General features: G+C 26.4%; 4 protein-coding genes and 1 long non-coding RNA gene across 6 annotated transcripts; 3 read left to right on the top strand and 2 right to left on the bottom strand.

The window, feature by feature from the left end:
• Positions 1-113: 113 nt before the first annotated feature.
• On the top strand, positions 114-8,769 carry LOC114121497 (PHD finger protein 20-like protein 1). Of its 2 annotated transcripts, XM_050203617.1 has the most exons (19): positions 114-248; positions 324-604; positions 2,044-2,181; positions 2,247-2,404; positions 4,399-4,484; positions 4,774-4,852; positions 4,929-5,087; positions 5,154-5,268; positions 5,335-5,519; positions 5,629-5,714; positions 5,787-6,010; positions 6,114-6,215; positions 6,278-6,414; positions 6,493-6,632; positions 6,824-6,990; positions 7,066-7,197; positions 7,316-7,404; positions 7,488-7,616; positions 7,689-8,769. In XM_050203617.1, the coding sequence occupies exons 2-19, from the start codon at positions 552-554 to the stop codon at positions 7,847-7,849; spliced, it is 2,340 nt and encodes a 779-aa protein (XP_050059574.1). In that variant the 5' UTR covers positions 114-248; positions 324-551; the 3' UTR covers positions 7,850-8,769. The 2 variants fall into 2 exon arrangements, with proteins under 2 accessions (XP_050059574.1, XP_050059575.1); XM_050203618.1 differs by lacking the exon at positions 114-248 and having other exon boundaries at positions 255-604; positions 5,338-5,519.
• On the bottom strand, positions 7,698-15,090 carry LOC114121499 (gustatory receptor for sugar taste 64f-like). The gene is made up of 8 exons (XM_027983879.2): positions 14,847-15,090; positions 14,399-14,625; positions 13,809-14,012; positions 12,880-12,995; positions 12,061-12,285; positions 11,307-11,461; positions 10,097-10,262; positions 7,698-8,228 (listed from the first exon to the last, which is right to left on the bottom strand). The coding sequence occupies exons 1-8, from the start codon at positions 14,978-14,980 to the stop codon at positions 8,130-8,132; spliced, it is 1,326 nt and encodes a 441-aa protein (XP_027839680.2). The 5' UTR covers positions 14,981-15,090; the 3' UTR covers positions 7,698-8,129.
• A 3,554-nt stretch (positions 15,091-18,644) lies between these two features.
• Positions 18,645-22,890, bottom strand: LOC114121521 (BTB/POZ domain-containing protein KCTD5-like). Its single transcript, XM_027983908.2, has 5 exons — positions 22,543-22,890; positions 21,913-22,021; positions 20,974-21,164; positions 20,005-20,127; positions 18,645-19,375 (listed from the first exon to the last, which is right to left on the bottom strand). The coding sequence occupies exons 1-5, from the start codon at positions 22,738-22,740 to the stop codon at positions 19,346-19,348; spliced, it is 651 nt and encodes a 216-aa protein (XP_027839709.2). The 5' UTR covers positions 22,741-22,890; the 3' UTR covers positions 18,645-19,345.
• LOC126551437 (uncharacterized) lies at positions 19,480-20,014 on the top strand. Its single transcript, XM_050204695.1, has 2 exons — positions 19,480-19,722; positions 19,790-20,014. The coding sequence occupies exons 1-2, from the start codon at positions 19,495-19,497 to the stop codon at positions 19,994-19,996; spliced, it is 435 nt and encodes a 144-aa protein (XP_050060652.1). The 5' UTR covers positions 19,480-19,494; the 3' UTR covers positions 19,997-20,014.
• On the top strand, positions 21,303-22,366 carry LOC126551440 (uncharacterized). Its single transcript, XR_007605347.1, has 3 exons — positions 21,303-21,446; positions 21,880-22,043; positions 22,113-22,366. It is a non-coding gene; the product is annotated as an uncharacterized LOC126551440 (long non-coding RNA).
• Positions 22,891-22,980: the final 90 nt, after the last annotated feature.

Raw genomic sequence — 22,980 nt, 5'->3', positions numbered from 1 at the left:
TGCCGTTATGTTTACAACACTACAACCTTAGCACATCGAAATGTAAAAATCTAAGTGGAACGGATTATTTTTGCTTCCATTTTGTCATGCATTTTATTCTATTAACATTAACCACGGTAACGTGGGATCACTACGATTAGTTTTTTTTTTTTTTTTGAACTGTTATAGTAGGTACTTTTAAAAAAAAAAATTTATTGTAATAATACCTTCCTGTTTTTAACGACTTCTTATCACTGGGACGCGCCAAAGTGTGTAACTGTGTTTATACTTTATTATCGATTGTTATTCGGCTTATTAATTATTTATTATTGTTTTTATCATAGGCCATAGCACAAGTTAACATTTAAGAATTATAAAATCTGTATTCATTAATCCTTTCACTTAAATTATTCTGTCGGTATTGTTTTATTTCGATTCCCGAAATCTACACAGAAAAACCTATAGACGACCAATGACTATCACACATTTCCCCATTACCAAATGACATCCGCCGTCGTAAACGTACACTGTTGAAAATTTTACCGCCAACGACGTCAAGAAAGTGAACAAAAATGGATTTCGAAATTGGGACTGAACTCCTAATCCAATCTCCTGGAAATATATGGTGAGAAATAAGAATTCCTAGATATATTTTTTGAAATTTGTACGGGTGGTTTCAATGTAGCGTAGCTGTTTCGAGTGTCTCGACCCCTTATTGCGTCCTCCATACCACATCTATCTCATCGTTATGCATTGTGTGAACAATTTTTTTTTTTTGTATTTCAAACAATGACTCATATGAATCGTAATCTTAATAATAATAAAATCTAAACCTCAAATGTTTATTTATCAGACATTTTTGACTTTCAACAATTTTAGTTATTGTTTCAGTCGACTTATATTAAAGAAATTATTGTTGAGGATAAGTACATATCTGAAACTTTTGTAGGTTGTTAATTTTACCTGGATTAAATTGTATCTATTATAATAAATTATTATTATATTTTATTAGATCTTAAAATGTTTGAAGTAATACGTGAAGCATTAGGTTTATCCAACAATATTTTAATTTCTGATTAATTTAGATTTGAAATAATTTACCATGAAAAATAAACTATCACATACTTTAATAGAAATATTAAGATTTTTGAAATGAGTTATTTTTAAATGTACAAAATATTATATCTAGATGCAGTAAGCTCCATACTTTTACAATTGATAACTTTAATTTTTTAAAATAATAAAAAAATTTTATTTCTATTAAATCTAAAATTGAATAATGAAATAAAATTTATTTTCATATATTGTTGAACTTTGTTTGACAACATGCATGTCATAGATTTACCATACCTAGTATAGATGTGACTTTTAATTAAATTATTTTACATATGATAGATACCTACAAGAAATTTCTTTATTGTACCTAATTCACAAATTACATCACTTATTGTACATTTAGTTATTATTTAAGATATTTATATCGCACAAACCTACAAAGTGATAATATATATTGCATAAGCTGTTAATACAATTCAAGGAACCTTAAATAGTATTTTATAAGATTCTTTTCTGCTTCATTGTGTGTGTTTTATGAAATTCTTTTATCCGAGTTCATAAATTTTAGTCTAATAGTTTTTACATCTTCAGATCTAAGAACCAATGATTTATCACAGAAACAAATACAAAATTATTAGTACATTAATAATAGTGCACAAAGTATATTTTTTCAAAATGTATTTATCATTAATATATTATATTGTACAATAAAAACTATCCCTCTAGAATAATCATGATATAAAGATCTAATTTTTTTCAAAAATATTTAACTTTAGTTATGAGAAAACCAATAAGTGTTATTATGTTGTTTTTAATATCTCTTTACTGTTTTTGTTGTTATATTTTATTTTAATTATACTGTGTTATTTAATAAAATATTGTGTTATTATGTTAGTATCACATTTTATACTTATTAATTTTAAAATATAGGTAGGTAGTGAGTGCATAAAAAATATGTATTAATAATTAATTAAAAAACTAAAATTGAAAATATTTTCTTTATTCTAGGACATTGGCTTTTGTAGAAGAAGATGATGGTGATGAAATATTTATAACATACAAAGATGGCAATGGAGCAAATGAATGGATTAATAAAGACAGTCATAGAATTAAATCTAAGAATGATGAATCAACAAAAATTCCAACGTATGAATAAATTATTATACTTTTATTTAACTATTGTTATATTAATTTAAAATTTTACATTTTAGTCATTCTGAAAATATTTTACCTGACATAAAATCAATAATTGTTAATGCTCCATCCTCTGAAAAAGAAATATCAAAAAAATCTACTACAACTGCACGATCATCCAGTATATTTAAAGTTAAATTTAAAAAAGATGATTTTTTGACGAAAAAAACCCAAGGTAAGACATGAAGTTGTTTAATGTTATTATACTGCTTGAAATTGTTTTAAGAATCATTTCAATTAGCTTAAAAAATGTATAGGTTATGTTTTTATCAAAAATATAGATTCCGCAAAAATCCAAGCTCAATGTTTTATAGATTAAAATTTAATAGCTAATACACACACACATACATATGTACATATATATATATATGAATCAAATGCACAAAAAACATTCTAGGTATTTCGTAATTTTCATTTTGCTATCCTAACAAGACAAACAATATCTACGTAATCTAATATCCAAGTATAAATATATTAGTATATTAGATTGTTTTAAATTTAAAAATGTTAAGTAAGATTACATATTTTAAAACTGTAAAAGATTATAAAACTTACTCACTTGGTAAACAAATTAATTCATAAAAAATTTTAATTCGTATTAATAGATCTTATAATATTATTTTAATATATAAATAATAAAATCCAAATTTTAAATTATGAAAATTAATAATAAAGTAAAATTGTTAATAAACAATAATAATAATAAAAAAAAAAATTAGTTGATTCAATATAATTATTTTTCTAGTTGAAAATGTTAGCATAAATTATTGAAGTCTAATTCTAGTACAAATGGTGAAACAAAAACACTATAATACCAAATCACTGCACATACACAGATAAAAAATGAGTTTAAAAAGAGAGACATTTTTTTAAATTTAATTATGTATATTCTAACTGCTTTTAACCAATGAAAAACCTCTTAATTAAATATGAAGTTATTCAGATGCAATTATTTGTATTACCTTAAAAGTTATACATACAAAGAATTTATAGAATCTGAGAGAGTATGAAATAGAATAGAAATAGAACCTTTATACTTGCTTCCCTAAATTTATTTTATGATTTTGTAAATAAAATAAAAAATATAGTATTAAATTTATTAAAATATATTATTCAATCTTGTGTTTGATAAAACTATCATATACCTTTCACTTTAGGAATGGCAAAGTAAAAGCAATAAGTTATCTATCAAGAAAAAAAATTACTTATAAGGAAAAAATAACAAATAACAAGATCTATAATTATTTCCCCACTTTTGTACTATATTACTAATCAACATACTATCAAATTTCATAACTTATGTAGGTTACAGAAACATCTTCAAATTAAATATATTATCTTTTATTTATTTGTTTATAATACAATTTCTATTTTATACTATTGTGATATTTTATTAGTTATCATTTGTTAAGTTAGTATTAGCTATTCATCAAATTCTGTTACAACAGGTAATTTGATATTGACCCTTAAATCTAAAATTGAATTACATTATTCACAATAGTTGCCATAACTGAATGCTAGCCAAGCCTTTAAGTTCAAATAATTTATAACAGTTTAATTTCAGTATTCATCTCACTATTAATAGACTATTAATAAAGAGGTAGGTCAGTGACCTCCATCTTAATACTACTAAAGCAAGTTTTTCTAATAAACTGTATCAATTTATTTTTTTATAATTCTGATTATTCTGATCTTATTCAATTATATTATATGTACATTGTAATAAGTTTGTTTAGGTATGAGAAGAACAAAAAGAAAACATTATATTTATCAATACATATTTTTGAAAATTATTGGCATACTAAATTATAAAATATAAATTATTTAATAATAAAATAATTTTAATCTAATTGCTGTCAATATATATATTACATATTATTAATATTAATATTATTTATTGCTGTTAATATATATTATGTATATTCAATACTGAATTTTTCTACAATTTTCAATCTTTAGAGTTTGATTAAATTTGCAGTTTATTAATTGCACAATAAAATTATAGTTAATGACCATTTTCTTTTTTTTTTCCACCAATTATTTAATCTGTACTATTTTACTGTTGTTTTTATTTTTTATAATTTCAATATTGTTAATCTAAAATGTCTATTTATTAATTATATACGTTTGAAATTTTAATTAAAATAATTATTTCATTTTTATTTGTAGATTCTAAAAATAAAGAACAAAAAATAAAAGATACTAAGAAATCATCAGATCGTGAGTCAAAACAAGTTTCATTGAGTGGCACTCCTGTAAGTATTATTTATTTTCTCTTTTTATTTATTTGTTAAGTTCATGCTAAGATGGCAACTAACAATAAGATTAAGGAAAGTTGTAATCATTTTAACGATTTGTTTCCTTGTTATTTTAAATGTTGTCATTTTACAGTGCTTATTGATTTATGAATATTAAAATATAAAATTTATATAAAAAAATTTGTGATTAAACCTGTTATAGTATAATTAAATTTAACTTGAATTTGTTATTTTATTCTTTCATTGATTAATATTATTATTTAATTCAATAATATCATGTTTTTAGAGTAATGAAAAACATCCTACCAGCACATCATTCAAACATTCACAGATTGTAGAGAATTCAGAAATGGAAGATTTACTAGGTAATTAAATAAATAATTTTAATTAAACAATATTTCATGTATAATGTATATACCTTTTTTTAAATAAATATTGTAGAAAGTATTCATTCTTCAAAAACCTCAAAGCCTTTGATAGAAACTAATTTATTGAGATCTGAAAATTTTGAAGAACTACTGGAAGATATTGAAGCAGAGGCAGAAATATGTTCACCAACAAAATCTATTTCTCGTAATGATATTAAACAAAAAAAAAAAAGTAAGGATGGTGCTTAGCGTAAGTAATTAATTTGTAATTCGTTACTCAATTTCTTTTTTGTTTTAGAGAAAAAATCTTATTTTGGTCAAAAAAGACGGTCTGAAAAAAAAAGATCAAAATCAAAAAAAAGTGATAGTAAAAAAAAAAAATTAGTAATTAAATTAAATCCAAATAATGTTAAGTAAGTATGTAAATATAATTTATTTTTGTTCCCTATTTTATTCAATATATATTTTTTACTTTAAAGCAGAAAAGTTAATACATTGCCAGAGAACAGCAGCACATTAAGTTACTCAGATGATAAAGAAACATCACCGCCTTTAAAAAAAACTAAACTATCTATTCCCGACAGTACTCTGCAAGAAAATTCAACACAACAAAGTTGTTCGCCTTTATTCCAAGAATTAGCCAACAGTTCTCTACTTCAAAAAAGTACGAAATATTCTATGATGTTATGTTTTTCTAAGAAAAAATTAATTTTTATTTCTAAAATTATCAAAGAAGATACAAAAAATACTCATTAGTATTCATACTTTTTCAGTTAGAATGGATGCTTCTAACGAACAAGGATATAGGTGTCCAAAGCAAGAATGTCGAAAACTGTTTCGTAAAGAAAATTTATTAATGGTTAATGTCTTAGAATTTCTCTAGTTCTCTACAGTTTATGAAACTTGTACTAATATATCATTTTTATTTTAGATGCACATTAAACACTATCATGCTGAATATACTGAATTATTGGTGTCAACACCAAATGTAACAGATCTCGCTACAGCAAGAATCGAAGGTGAAAATGTTGATGAATTATCTCCATCATATTTTCTTCATAGAATATCTCAAATAGAAGCTAAAAGAGGCTGTGGAAATACATCTTACGAAGCACCTTCGCCAACTGCAATTCCATCATCATTAAAATTGACTGAGTTAGTACTTATTTGTGTATAATATTATTATGGTTTATGGTAATAAAAAATTATCTTATCAAGATTTAGCATAAATTTAATATGATAAAAAAATATTTTACAGACAAGAAATCAATAGTAATACCTCTCTTAATTCTGAAAATTATAACACATCATTTACGTCTATTGACCAACCAAACAATACAACTCAACCTTACAATGCTAAGTAATGTCAATTACAAAATAATAGATTTGCTTATAAGTACATATATTTCATTGAATTTCTAGGGATTCTGGAATTTCTGGTGTAGTAGAATCATTCAGCTCAATAACAACTGAGACACCAAATAAACAACAATATGCTGAAATAAAAGAAGCTATTAGAAATATAACATTAATTGATGATTTTGAAAATGAAACTAAAGGTAAAAATCAAACGTCATGCCCTGGATATATTTATATATATTAAAATGTTTTATATTTTGATTGTTATTTGATTGCAGATAGTTTTGATATAAGTATAGGAGTCTCAGATCGGCATTTTAAAATTAAAAAAAATAAATCTGATATTGAAACTCTGCCAAAAGAAGAGGTGATCAATTGTTCATGTGCTTCAAATCAAGAAGATGGTTTAATGATTCAAGTACGTATAAAACAATATAATTTTATTTTTTATTTTATTTTGATATTGTTTAATATTATAACTTACTTTATTTAGATCTTTTAATTTACATTTGTGCATAAAATTACTTAAGTATATTTTATTCATACTTAAAGCTTATCAACAGTTTACATCATACTTAGTGTAATATCTCGATTTTACTTATGTTCTAGTGTGATATTTGTTTGTGCTGGCAACATGGATATTGTAACAAAATTGATTCTGAAGATCAAGTTCCTGAAAATTATCATTGTAATAGTTGTTTAAATCCTTTAAAGAAAAGACGATCAAAACAATATGACTATTCACACGATTGGATCAAAGAAGGAATATTAGCCAGGTTTGTTGTACTAAACATAATTTAATGTATACATTTTATATGTATCAACTAGCTAAGTTTATGTATGATTTTCAGTGTCTTGCAGCATAAAGATGAGCGACGAAAAAAAGATGAAGCTATTTTAAAACAGTCTCATCAGTTATGTGCTGAAGTGATAGAACACAGTAATTATTTGCACAGTTTACGAGTTAAAACTACAATTTATGGGTATGTTACTTTTACAACATTTTTTAAGCAATATTTTACATTATTTGAATGATATGGGTAAAAAAAACCCATACTTATAGTTGACAACAATATGATAAATTTTACTTTTTTTTTACAGTCAAACCCCTGATCATCCTAAACTTTATTTATGGTCTGAACAAGGTTCAAACAGAAATGAAGAACCTATTCAAGATAAGCTCGAAGAATGTAAATTCATTAAATACTATTTTTATGTTTAAGTTTTTTTGAAGATGTATTTCATATTAAATGTTTAATCTATGATTTTTCAGTGCTTTCTGGTCCAATACCTGAAAAACCTATCAGCACTTCTGATTGTAGAAAAAATTTACTCGAAGAAATTGAGGATGGTTTAGACAATTTAGAAGCCAGAATCAATTTATTTGAAGCAAAAACTAGTGGTAGGTTTTCTTAATTTAAATTCACTCATTATGTAAATTATTGGAGTTTAATTGTTCATTATTATTATATAGGACTCGAAGATCAAGTTGGTGGCTGTGTAGATAATGAAGCTTTGACAAATTACGTTAATTTATTGTTACGAGATATGAAATCAATCCAACATCATATGGCATTTGAAAACAATAATAATAACGATACCAACAACAAAGAAAAAGAAGAGGAAACTATTTAAAAAAAACTTGTCATCTTAATGGATTTAGTTAGTCATACACCACATTAATGTTGTTTTTGAAATTCTATATAAATCCTATAAGTATCATACATAACATATTGTTTATTGATACATTTTTAAAAGGTAACATAATTAATTATCTGACAAAGGTTCTGATCTTAATTTGTGTTCTGTAGTTGTATTAACACAATTTCATATGTTAAAACGGCTCCAGCAACCTGCAAAGAAAATTGAAAATTTTATTTGTGATAAACTCATAATTTTCCCAGTTTTCTATACTTTAACTTACCCCCAAGAGAAAGTTTCTTGTAATTGAAAACATCTTTAATCCTGTTAATGCAACATAATCTGATGTTACTTCTTGTAAAAATCTTTGTGTCTTAAAAATAAAATGATAAAATATTTTATTTAAATTAAAGTATTTTTTTATTGTATTATCTAAAGAAATAATGTAATATATGTATGTACATAATTTTTTAATATTAAATATTTTTTAAGTAAACAATAAAATAAATGTTAATATTTGGTTAAATAATTGACTATAGTTTTATGTATTTAAGCATTTATTTAACACTATCTTTTTAGAGCAGTAGTTCTCAATTGGGTAACATGAAAAATCAACGAACAAAGGAAAAAATCATATTAATATCAACGTTTTGATTTTTTTTTCTGTGTATTGTATTGTATTGTATTGTATTTTTTTTTTTCTAGTAATAGAATAATTTTTAAATATAAAGCTGATTGTTTATTATTTGATTCTAGTGGTGAAAGTTGACATAAATCAAAAAAGGTTGAGAACTACTGTTTTAGAGTATGAAATATTTTTATCTTTAAATACTGTTATACAATATAGATCTAAAGTATAATTGTTTTCTGTAGATACAAGAAAATTGTGCATTATTAAAAAATGTAATTTAAAATTATAGTTGTTTTTTTATGATAAAGTATTTAGTTGCCAATTAAGCCTATTTCCTACCGAATAAAATAACACTTAAAAATACCTAATTATTAACTATAAATCATTATGAGATAGTGAGTGTTAAATTGTATTTAATTATTATTATCAGGGTTGGAATTTTATATCATTTGCATATTTCTTATGAGATACTTAAAAAATTAGCAGAGTTAGCTAAAAGTATTTTTCATGATACAGAGAACTCAAATTAAAAATTTGATTTTGTTTTTTGCATATTTTGTGATTTTTTAATTTTTAGTGCTTTTTTGGACTTTTTGAGCCTTTTTTACTCTTTTACCTGTTTTTTTTTTTAATCAAAATCGGTTTTATTTTATGAAATTATATTTTACCAGAACGTGGTTTTAGATTTCTGTCAATCGAATGAACTTGTAAAATGTAAATGTATAGATTAAGTAAATAGGCCGATTCCGCTGATACAACGCTATAAAATTACAGCGATAATATTATATAGATGATAGGTATAATATACTATTACGATTTACGATGATTTCGAATTAAGCATTTGGTTCTAATTTTTGTTATCAGCTTATTTTGTTGATTTCTTCTGTAAAATTTCCTTTTTTTGCATGTTTTTAGTGCATATTTAAGCAATTTTAAGTGCTATAAAATCCCAACCCTGATAGGAATTTGAAGGGACCAAGAGATTTCTTTCGTTATAACTACATAGTTTTCGTAATAGAGAGAGTTTAAAATATCAACATTTCAATTATTTATGTTTTATGTATAAATGTTTGTATACCTACTAAACCTATGTATTGTTATTTAAATCTTTGTTTAAACTTGTTTGCTCTACCAATATTTTTTTAGGACGATAAAAGTAAATAATGAATGAATATAATCGTACATGGAAATTTCGGCATTTATGCCGATTACTTTTACAAATCATAATACGATAATACGTAAATTGTATTATGAAACATAAAGTAATAAAATATTTTTTCATTGTTGAGAGTGACTATTACTCTACAGCAGTGGAAGTCTCGGCACACTTTGGATAAATATTATCTACTTATCGAATAATATCGTTATTAGGTTATAATATAAAAAAAGTTAAAGTTGTCGGGGCACACCCTTTGGGAAACACTGCTTTACAAAGAACCAGAAAATGAACCCATTAATGAGTTATAAAGCAAACCAACCATTATTATGTAGATATACCTAGTAGGTATTAACATTACTACATAAATGGAGTTTTTTTGTTAAGAGTTTCGTTATAATGAGTTTTCACTGTAATTTAAATTTTGATATCGAAGAACGTTTTAAAATCATACTTCTATGCTGTAACTGTGTGTCGGACACATGAAAATCTCCGGTACAATTTTTTTGCTCTCGTCGTTTATAGCAGATGCTTGCATCACGACTGCCGTGGTCCGAAACACCAAAAACATGAACGAATACATGTAGAACAGCGTTCTGAAATAGCTGTGTTTGATGGAACTGGTAACAATAATAAATAACAATCAATGTATTGCCCTATATTAATTTAATTTTAATGATTTTTGTTTTTTATGCGTTAATCGCGCACGGTGATTGTTTTAATCACGCTCGTTCGAATCATCCCAATTAAATGCTAAAACAGAAGAATATATGTGACTTCAGGTCAAGTTTTATTTTCCGTTAAAACTTGTTTGGGCGGATAAAAATCACACTCGACTAATCAGTACTTTAACTAACTAAGTATAAGACCATTAAAAAACATTAATCGTATTATTTGTACAAAATCTATATAAATTAAAAAAATCTGTTATTATTGTTTAAAATAACGTTAATTTATATTTTTGTAAATGGAATGTCCGCATACGTGAATTGTGATAAATTACGTTATTGTATAGAGTAGCAGTTTTTTGGGTTCTTTCTCGCTCGAAACTGTTAGAAAATATTATTTCAAATTTCAATACTACGCAAAAAATAACGAATATTGATGATATTAACATTTGACGATAGAGTGAGTATTAACGTAACTATACCTACGTAAGACTACTTATGAGTTCTTATGTGTCAGTATTAAAATTTTAAAATTTGAATTTGATTATGAATAAAATATTAATAAAATCGCATACATTAAATCGTAAAAATCGAATGGGTCAAATTTTGATTTTGTAAAACTATTTACTGTTTCACTACATAATATACCAGGATATTATTATACTTATATGCTTCTATCATCAAATAAGATTATAGGAGTCAAAAGTTCAAAATTATCTTAATTTTATCGTGTAACACATATTATCTAAATTCTAGATGTTACAACAATATCAAAAATTAGATTTTTCGCAACTAAATACCCATTATTATTTTATTATTTATTAATATCATCCAGTAGAGGAGCTAACTTATTTAAAATTTCAAAATACCTAATAAATCCTCACTCGTGTGTTAGGTATTATATTTTATAAGCATAAATCTGAACTAGTATACTTAAAAAATAGGTAACACTGCAGTACATATTATTATTTTATTGTACATGCATAATAGTCTTACTCGATTTCAGTAATGAGCTGAGCGCAAATGAAATAAATGTTACTGCCTATTGACAACGCCACAATGACGTTGATGTGATCGTCGATTTTCTTGACCAAATGAGTTAAGGACGTGTAAGTCTCTCGATATTCCTGCCACTGTGACATTGTCAGCATCTTTTGTACACCGCAATCGGTAAAAATATAAAAATCGATATTAATAATTATTTAAACTTTAGATGCGAAATCGAGTTTACCACTTATATTGACATAATGACATACAATATATAGCCCGTTAAAGGTAATACAAACAAACATAACATTTTATGTGTATTGTGTATATCACTATACCAGATCATAATATAGATCCCAATGTTGGTTTAAGATACCTACTTAGTATTATGTATTATTGCCTGTATGGGTATAAAATACAAATAGTAGGTATAAATATTAATATATAATCTTTCTAAGGGTATATATAACTAATAACTAATAAGTAATAACTGTACTATATATAATATAAACTTCCTAACAAGTAAACCACTCAACTATACATCCCGAATCCACTATAGTGATCATAATATAGCTGTTTAAGATATTATTAACCAGGTACATTAAGCATGTATACATATTTATCGTATAAGTTATAATTAGTTAAATTGTTTTTTTTTGTACTATATACGTATGTATATTGTATATAGATACTGCTTAACAAAAACATTTTTTTTTTTTTAAATTATTTTGTACCTATTTATAAACATTTATAATACACTCACTTGACCTCTGACGGCATGCATGGCTTTTGTTAGTTTCTTAAACTGGGCCGCCAATGCTGAACTGACTAACATGATGAAGAGATCGGTGAAATTCCACAGGAACGTCGCGGTCAGACTCAACCACATAACCAAGAAACCTTTTACCGGGTTATAACTATTGTAATCGTCGTACAGGTACCAATGTGTTTTTAGAGAAAACCTTTCGAGATATCCTTTGAATGTTGCCTGTGTATACAAAAATAATAATCCCATTGCCATTAATTAGGTTGATACATTTTAAATGATAAATATTCAACTTATCTATATATACCCATAATATAATGTATAATACTCTGCAGAGGCGGATTGCAGGCCAGGTGGGAAAAGTCTTATTGGGCCGTAGGCTTTCTAAGGCCGCCGGGCTAAACCATGTAAATTTATAAACGTTATATTAAAATAATAATGACTACCAAAATAAATCTATTTAGACATAGGTATTTTAATTTAATAACTTTCTGTAAATAGAATTAGCAATTATTTATATCTTTATTTTAAATATATATATATATATTTTTTTGTAGGGTGTTAATTATGGGAGTCCTAAGTAAAGCTAGTTAACTTTGATTTCCTACTGCGTACACCCTCCTGCATGGATTTTAATTAATACACATGTGCAGTGTGTGGTGTTACATAGGTATACGTATATTAAAATTTAAAAAACTAAAGGATACTTTAAAATAGAATGTTGTATAATTATTTACTAAATGTAATACTAATATGTAAGAAGGTAATTATACAACATTATATTTTAAAGTATACTCATCTGACATCTATACTTACGGACTGATCTATAAGTATAAGACTGCCATTATCATCATTATCGATCAGCGACATGGATGCAATGTCATCTTTACCACCGGGCCTTGTATTTAACCAATTGTGTAAGCCGTGTTCAGCTGAAAATAATGAATATTGCCATTTTGATGTACAATTGCATAATTTATATAATATGAATAATGATAATGATATAATTTGGACGTTTGGTGTATAAATATTATACTTCACAAAAAGGTATTATTCTAAAACTAATACTATAATATACATAATATAATCTTAGATGTTTTTGTTCTAAGTCCTATACTAAAAAGTGCAGAACTACGTATAGGTAGACACTTTTAAAATAGGTAGATCAATCATAAAGTCACTCTTATAATTTTACTATTTTTGTATTTTATTGTGATTTTTATAGTGATTTGATTTATTGCAAGCTTGCAGCATTTATAATAGTAATAATCATTTAGATGATAAATAATAGATAGGTATATGTAATACTGATTTGACTATGTTTTTTTTTTCAATTTTTAAGGACATAAGTACAATATAATATACATAATATTATTATTCTATGTATACTTATAATATATTTTTTATATTATTAACATTACACTTACAATTAATAAATTAATTGGAAAATGTGATCAAATAATAAATTGACTTTCTCAGAATAAAACCATTCGCCTTTTGGCCTTTTCTGTAATGATATACGTATGTGCAGTGTGCTAGTGTCTAGTGTGCAACTATGGAAAATTAAGTAGGTACCTTTATGCGTGTGTACTATATGATGAAGGAAAATATTAAGACGACACCATAACTATGTGTGTTGTCAGGTATTAAAAATGTATCTATCGTTTGTATTTTTGTAAAACGGAAACAACACACATAATTGCGACGCTATTTTTTTAACATTATTATTATAAAAGTATACTTACTGAACGCGAAGACTAATAATACTACAGCAAGAGTAGTGGATTTCCACCCGAGTCTTGGGGCTCCAAATCTCCGCATGGAAACCTCTACCGTCCGCCAATCCTGCATCAGCTTAGGCCATTTCTTCGCTAATTTTATGAACATCCAAAGTGCACAACACGCATTTCCGTAAAATATACTTCCCGATGTGGCTTTCTTTATCCCTCCTATGGCAACGGTGTTAATTTTGGAGAAAAATCGTAAATATTATTATCAGAACTAGCTACAGCTTACAAGTATAATGGGTCACTGCATTTCCCACCTTGGCCAATATGTACCTATACTTTTTAGTTTTGGGATTCAGATATAACTGAGTTATGTTGACATACATATATAGATAAATTTTGAATACAGATAGCATTATTGTGGATTATGAGGACGAAAATTAAAATTAAGCGCTACCATCTAATATAATAATATATTAATGAATTCTGGTCACCATTACAATGACACTTGTGGTTCTTAACGTTTACTCCAATAGGCGCCCATTTATACTTATAAACTTTAGTCTAAATTATAAATGATTATAATGTATATAGAATATAGTTCGTGCCTTTCGCGGTCAGATTGTCTTGGTTCAAGTTCCTTATGGTGTAGTCCAACGAGAATAACTCAATGGACGCAAATCCACAGAGCAGGAGAAACGAGTAAATGGCAATCGGATAATACCAGCGAAACGTCAATTTGTAGACATCTCTTCGGTATATGCTGCTGACCGGAAATACTCCAAAGATTGACGCAAACGTCAACACGTACCGAATGTAGTAATGAACTCCGGTCCTAAATCGTTGATAAAATAACAATATACGAAACGGGTTCAAATAAAATTCCACAATAATTATAGTATAATTAATCAGTGCCCAATGAAACCATAATCGAGATGTGCTATACCGATGTGGATCACGCATACTCGCTTACCAGCTGCAGGTACTAAACATACCAATGAAAAATAAAAAAAAGACGCTTTTTTCTACGTTCTTAAACTTTCGACCGAAACTAACTTGTTCAGATATTCGTTGAATTCCCTCGCACTGTACTCTTGCGCGGACAGCATGCTCGGGCTCACCGAGTTATGTTTATTTCTTCTGATATCGTGCACGGCCGACATAATAGCGATTTTCGGTCGAAATTTCATTCCATACGAACTCGCACACCGATATTATTATTATAGTTTATTATTGCAGTTTCAGCACCCACAGGCCACGGCGGTTATGTATGTGACACGCCGATGCCGACCTGCTATATAGTATTATACAAGTATTAGTATATGTACGACGGTCACACGATACATGATAATAATTAATGTTTATTATAGGTACCTAGACGATAAAATCATCTATTATTACACAGACGTTTTCAGCTTCAAACTCATCAATCACTCAAATCCACTAGCTCTTGGTTCTGACAACACCATTCCTATAGCAACCCTCCACACAACAGACTCAAAAAGAAACGAGACGCGTAAGCTTTAATTAAAACTAATTAAAAATATAAAATCCAACTTAAGTGTTTTATAATAGGTATAGTATCATCGCCATCGGATGGCTGCAACTTTTATTCGCGCGTGTCCGGGTAGCAGAGTATATTAGCACACGTGCTCATTGCAATAAATAATAATTTTGATTACAAGTCGTATGTTTTATTAATAATAAAAAAAAAAAAAGCACATAATATTATGGGAACCGCTATGCACGCGTTGTCTGTGTGGTCTATTTTACGTTTAAATAAGGCACTGCTAGCACACACTCCGTTGAGGGTAGGTACACTAAACAACTTTACGGGTGTCATACAAGCGCATAGGTACCTAAACATAATATTTAGGTAGGTAAGTACGTAAAACATTTAACAGTGGACACAATGACAACGGTAAATAATAATTATACATCACCTCGGCGGATGTACCCTACTTTGTAGGTATATTTTAATAATAATCGCAGTGTGTGTACACTGTACACTGTACATGTATATAATATATTATGTTTATATAGATCATATCGGCATTTTTTGTTACCCAACATTTACGACATTATGTACTCGCGTTATATTATTATTTTTATATCCCTGTAAATAATACGGAAATACGCATATAGGTACACATAATACAGCACGAGGGCTATAGGTGCATTGACCAATCGTTAAACGTCAGTCATAATAGTACATAACATAGTAGGAAAGGAGTGGTTAAATTTATTATATAATTAAAAAATTCGCAAACGCGCCACCACCCCATAATTTGAGGCGAACACGCAAACAGTTTTTACATCGCGCGTGAATTATTAATAGGTAGGTATAGGTTGGTCCGACCGTAGGTGCCTATGTGAAACAAAAATAATAATTATAACGCATTATTCAGAAATAAACGGATGGTTTGATGCGATAGACAATGATCGTGTCGTTTTTATAGTAGGTTAATAGGTTATATTTATTTTTTTATTTGTCGTTTTGAAGCAGCAGCAATGAAAAAAATATAAATTGTCGTTAAAAAGTAACAATTAAGTTGATACACGCATAATAAAAATTGTTGTAAAATATTATATACTTATATACAACATTATATTATTTATAAAATATATTGTACGGTCTGTTTGTTTATATAATGATAAATATAAGTATAAACGGTTATACGGATAAAAGTGAAAGGATTATAATATAATGTACATATTATTATAAACAATTCTATAGATTTCATTGAAATTATTATAAATCAAGTTGAAAGAACAAAAGTGCAGGACCAATATATATACATAGGTATACATATTAATATATTATTATATATTGACGACTTTACTTATTCATTCATCAAAATAAAATATAGTACCTACCTATTATCATTATTCACTTATTGTACTTTGTGTGTTTCATAATACTGAGAATATTTGAAGTAGGTACTTTTTAGATTTAATTTGTTATACCAGAAACCACTCCAAAAGTGAAAATTTTCAGTTATATGTTACAATATAATATGACAGCCATACACAAAATAAATGTTTAGTTAAATTTTTATAAAATTTAAGTCTCTACTAAGAGCCACCTTTAAAGTTGAAGGTTTAAGCATTTTTACTGTTTTAAAAGGTGAGATAGTCAAATAAACTAAACTAAAATAAGAATATGCATATTATTATAAAACTGATATAACAAGTCACAATTTTTCTAAACTATTTCATATATTGTACCTACCTTAAACTACATACTTTGGAAGTGAAATTAGATGGACAAATGGATACTTCTCCAATGTTCAGTAGAATGTAGATGATGAGTGAATCACTTTAATTGATAGGTATGTTAAAATTGTTAAATACTTAAGTTTGAATGCATTGATACATTATTGTATTTGATAATATATGTCTGTTTATTTTATATCACTAAGTACAGTTCATGAATTCATGATATGTTTTTTGAAGATGAATATTATACATTCCTTTAAAATAAATTGAGATAAATGTTATAAATAGATATTATAATGTAGGTATGTAGATACTGCCACTTTAAGTTCAGCATAGTACTTCTGTAATAAAAATATTTGAATTAAATCATCTTGGGACTGATAATAAAGAATGATTATTATGTATTATTATTTGTATTAAGATGAATACACGTAAAAAAAAAATAATGAAAATAAATTTATTGATTGTGACCCCACAATTTTTTTTTCATTATTATTATTGAAAACCAATTACTGTTTTTTGCTTCGTTCAAATCTTAAAATATTCAATACACATTATCATATTTTAAAAGTTATTTTTTAAGCACGATAATAGTAATAATAAAAATAAAATTAATAATAATAATAGTAACATAATAGTACATTAATTTTTAGTATATTACTAAAAATAGAATTTAACTATTATTGAGCTTTTAAACAAAAATATTGGATTAAAAAAGTACTAAACTTATCTTTTAACAAATTGATTATTTTTATTTTATTTTTTTAATATACTTTGTATGAACACATAATCGCACATAAAAGGACGATAGTACAATCTGGTGACAAAAATGTATAACAATAACTTATTCTAATATAACTAAACTTTAACAAATTCATGTATATTACGAATTAAATGAAATTGTATTAAATGTATACTATAAAAGATTATAAAAAAAAATAAAAACAAATTATATAAAGTATAAACAATTTCCATTAATATTTATGGTATTATTAGTACTATTAATTATTGTAGTATTTAGTTTCTAAATTAAATAAATCATTGAGTAATAATATAAAATACTCTTAAAGGTAATTCAATTACACTTATCCAAAACTTTAGATACAACTTTTAAATAAGAAACATTAAAATCTAAACACAAATACAACACTAATCCAGTGGTCCATGACATAAAAATGAATGAAAAAAAATTTTAAATTGCAATAGAACAATGCAATAATATGTAAAATACGATTAATAAAATGGCTTTTAATTAAATTTAAAAGCACCTTAACATTAATTCTAATTTTTTTTTACAGAATCAGTTCTATTAAGAGCGTATAGAGCAGGGGTGGCGAACCTTTTTTGGATCAAGTGACAAAAATTAAAATCAAGTTTTTTGGATTATGCTCGCGTGCCAAAAAAAAAAAATGAATTTTACTAGGTAAGATGAAAAGAAAAAGCATGCAATAATTACACACATTTTAAATAGGTACATAATTTAATAAATAAGTAGTATATATGTAAAATTTTATTACAAACTTATAAATTTGATTCTTAAAATTTCTCATAGGTACTAAACTTTTAAATATAATTTTTTTTTAAGATAAATAATATTTGCGTGCCACTGGAATTTGGTCAACGTGCCACTTCTGGCACGCGTGCCATAGGTTCGCCACCCCTGGTATAGAGCAAATGTCCGTAAGGGAGGAATCAAGAATAGTAAATAACTGTGTTATGATATAGTTGATCTTTGTTGATATCTTGCCCTAAATGATTGGTCAGTTTGTCCCATTTAATACGCCCTCGAGTGATAATTTATTAATAATTATTCTTAATCAAAAGCATAGTTAATTAAAAGAAAGAGAGAAAAAATTTGACTTTGCTTATTTTAAAACTGAAAAATGAGATTGTTAATGAGATTGTAAAATGTATACAAATTCAGAAGCACTATTATATTATAACAATGTTGACAATATAATTTATAAAATTGGTCATAACATAAAAGTATAAAGAGTATAATATAACATATTAATTCCATATAAAATATAAGGTTTGGAAGATGTAGTGATAAAAATTATTAAGAAACATGTGAATATTTAAATTTGGAACTTAAGTACTTTTGTTTATATGTGCGTGTATTTGTGTTTGTGCATGGTTTTATAGATTTCCTTAATATCACACATATTATAAAATCAATGCATAATAATAAAGAAGCTATGAGGCTAGGATCTAGCATTTTGACGTCCAGATGTAAATCGGACAACAGATTTGCTGCAAAGATCTTTGGTTACATAATATATTGTCTTAAAGAATGTACATGCTCCCATGATTACAGATTTAGTTGACTGCATATATCACATACGCGAAGCTCGTTGTTGCAATTCCTGTAAAAAGTGTACATAATTTGGCTAAATGAACAATAAAATAATTTTATAAAATTCTATGACAACCAAACTAATCTATTGTATCTAATAAATTATTTTATATTATTTAAGTTTAGAAAATGTTTTTAATGTGTGCACATTTAGGCATTATAACAGGCCTAACAGTTTTTGTTATTATTTTATATGATTTTGATAGAAAAAGAAGATTAGATCAATGTTATAATTATAAAGTACAAAAAAAACGAGCTGAAATCAAACTCAAAGAAACAGATGAATTTAGATACAGATTGATGGCATTTCCTATATCAAATAAAATTAAATACATAAAAAAATTTGTAATACGAGAAGTATGAGGCTGAACTACTACAATATTCAAATGAAAAAGTATAACTCTTTAATATTTACGTATTACAGATACAAAAAGGTGAAGAATATATGGTCCAAAATAACTATACCAAAGCAGTAGAACATTTTGCAAATGGTTTAAGTATGATAGATCGTGATCACAAACTCATTAATAATTTATCTAAAAATGTGACACAGGAAATGTGTATAGAAATAAAAAATCAAGTGCAGAAAATACAAACTATGTTAGCAAAGATAAAAATGTTGAAATCGTAATAAATTACCTTAGCTTTATCGGTGGATTCAGTTTTTGGAGAATCGGCAATACCCTCTTCTCTAGATACAACACATAGGAATTCTGCTTGATCATAATTTCCATAGTTGTACTTGGAACCTATGTTTACCAGCTAAATACAAATAATATAGATATTAAAATACAACACAAATTATTATTTATTCTTTGTAAATAATAAAAAGGTAGGCAAGTAAAGTAATTATAGCTATGCAGTCTGCAGTGTAAATTAGGTATAAATAGATTATACCCATGATTGTTAATTAGCTTGAGTATTCAAGAAGAGTATACAGTGATGTGCTTAGGAATGAGGGAGATTTAGAGTTATTCATCACCATTGTAATTTTCTTTTTAGGTTACTCATTTATTAGAGCTGTTAATGCTTATTACTTAATACTTAGTATCATACCTCACGACATTCTTGTTTTTAATAAAATCATAGCAGAAAGACTACATTGCAATACTCCCAGTATTATTTTACCCACCAAACCAACCAAATTGTAAATTAGTTCAATAGAATTATTATACCTATACTAATTTTCTATTCTGCTATAACTATAAACATTTAGTATTAACTATACAGAGCATATATAAATTAAATATGGTACCAATCAGTAAACTTGTGTGTGGTCAGTTATAAATTATCAGCAGTGATTTCAAATTGTATCAATATTCGATACATTTTTTCTATAGCTGGACACAATGTTTAGCGTTTAATACTGGTTTATAAGACATGGTTGGTATCTAGACTGCTTTAAGCTGCAAGGAAAAGTTACCTTAATGCTTTTGTATATAGCAAAGATTAAAATATTATTATATCATAGTCTAGTGGTCACACCACTCTAAGTATATATAACTTAAGAAGGAATTTCTTATAGACCCTTTGATTAAAAAAATGAGAGTTGTTACTTGTGGAAAATAAATCATAAATCAGGCATCACTAAATTTGATTATACATTACTTGTTCAAATTTCCATTCATCTGACATTGTTGAAATCATCCACGTAAGTTCATCTTCATGACATTGTAACACTCTGTAAGTATGTTTTTTCACTTGCTCAGAACAAAGTTTCTTATCTCTTTGTAATATTCTTTCTTTTACTATATTTATTAATTCGGTAATATTATAGAATTCGGCTTCTTCCAACACACCTAAAAATATAATGTTAAATATTAGATATACTGTAAAATATACAAGGTTATTCAACATTTATGTTAAAACCATTTTATCATATATAAAATACAATATTCATAATGGAGAATTATTTTTTATTTAGAAAAATTAAAAAAATGATTATTATTTTTATATTGTTTTATAATATTTTAGAGGTCAACTTAAGAAATTCAAATGGGAACTTATACTTAATTTGCAATCATAATGTGAAAAAATGTTGATGCATAAAAATTTAAATTCGGACGAGTAATTTACGAGTTGTAAGTATTTAATATTTAGACAATTTAGACAAGCGGAGCAGTAGACCAATATTTTACGGGGTATCCACATATAACTTTACTTCTATAAAATTTAAAAACGTATAAAGTTATAAGTTATAACTCATAAATTACGTCTGAATTTTGATAGATGTATTGAAATACTGAGAAAAAATATTTCACATTAAGGTTACAATAAAGAAATTTTCCAATTGAATTTCTTAAGTTGACCGAAAACCCTCCCCCTCCACCAAAAAAAGTATATATATTTATATATATATATATTAATAATCATTTTAGATATTTTTAAATAAAAACATTTTTGTAGTAAACTTTTTTCTCTGTTATGAATAGAACCAAAACAAAATGTTTGCTAATAACTGAAGTTTATAATATTATTATAATAATTGTTTATTAACATCTCATTACATTGCAGTTATACTAGATTAAAAAAAATAAAAAAAATTACCTTCTTCCGCAAGATTCTTATTCAAAACCAATTTTCCATGACGGAGATAATTTAAAATGGGACTAAAATATGTTGGATCACGATCAATCATGTATGCACCAGTTTCATCCTAAATCAAGAAAAGTAATAAGGTAATATTTTATTTTTACATTAAACATAGAACAGTATAAATATCATAAATTGCATTATATGTACATTAGAAATAAAGCAATATAATGTGCCATGAAGATGTAGTACTCACAGCAGTGTTAGTTAATAAGCAAGATAATAACAAAGGTTTTAGCTCATGATGAAAATTTACATATTTTTGAATCATCTTAAATAGTTTGATGGACCAGAAGGTTTTTTAAAGTGCAAAGAGTTATGATTTGTTCTAATAAGTAAAATTGGCAATGCTTGTAAGTTGTAACTTAATAAGCATACAGTTAAGTTGTCCGACAGGGAAAAACATGATTTAATTGACCCACTATCCATAACTAGATAGCGTGAGGACAAGATGAGTACAGTTATACAATATGATTTTGCTCGTTTACTACAGCATCTCAATATTAATATGATTAATAACATCGGGCATTAGTGAATTTTGTGGATAACACAATATTGAATATATTTATTTTAATGCCAACTGACCATGTCAGAAATGAGATCGGATTCCTCTGAACACAGTCTGCACAGAAATGAATTGGGATCCCGACACAATGTAGTTTTTGTAGTCATAAAGCAAGTGCCTCCCACGTTCAATTTGACCCACTGAGCAGTATTGCTCAACGATTTGTTCAATTGCATTCGTGATCCTTTTCCTTTATCGACGCCTTCGATAACACTCATCTTACGAGTACAGGAGGAGAAAATAAAACTATTATAGTAAAAAATAACAAAGCGAGAATTCAAACTGAAATTAGCGTTAACAGTAATAAATAAAATAATTAACAATTTCAACTTTAAAGTTCACTAACATTTTATCAAACAGAAGATGAAAACTGAATACTGATAAGTGAAAACCACTAAGATAACAACTAACAAAAAATATTTGGAATGCGGTTATATTTAGTAACCAATGTGGTTATT

The sequence above is a fragment of the Aphis gossypii genome, chromosome 3 (genome assembly GCF_020184175.1).
Source record: "Aphis gossypii isolate Hap1 chromosome 3, ASM2018417v2, whole genome shotgun sequence".
Classification (NCBI taxonomy): domain Eukaryota; kingdom Metazoa; phylum Arthropoda; class Insecta; order Hemiptera; family Aphididae; genus Aphis; species Aphis gossypii.
Note: the sequence above shows the minus strand (reverse complement) of the source record. Positions and strands in the feature narration are given on the sequence as shown.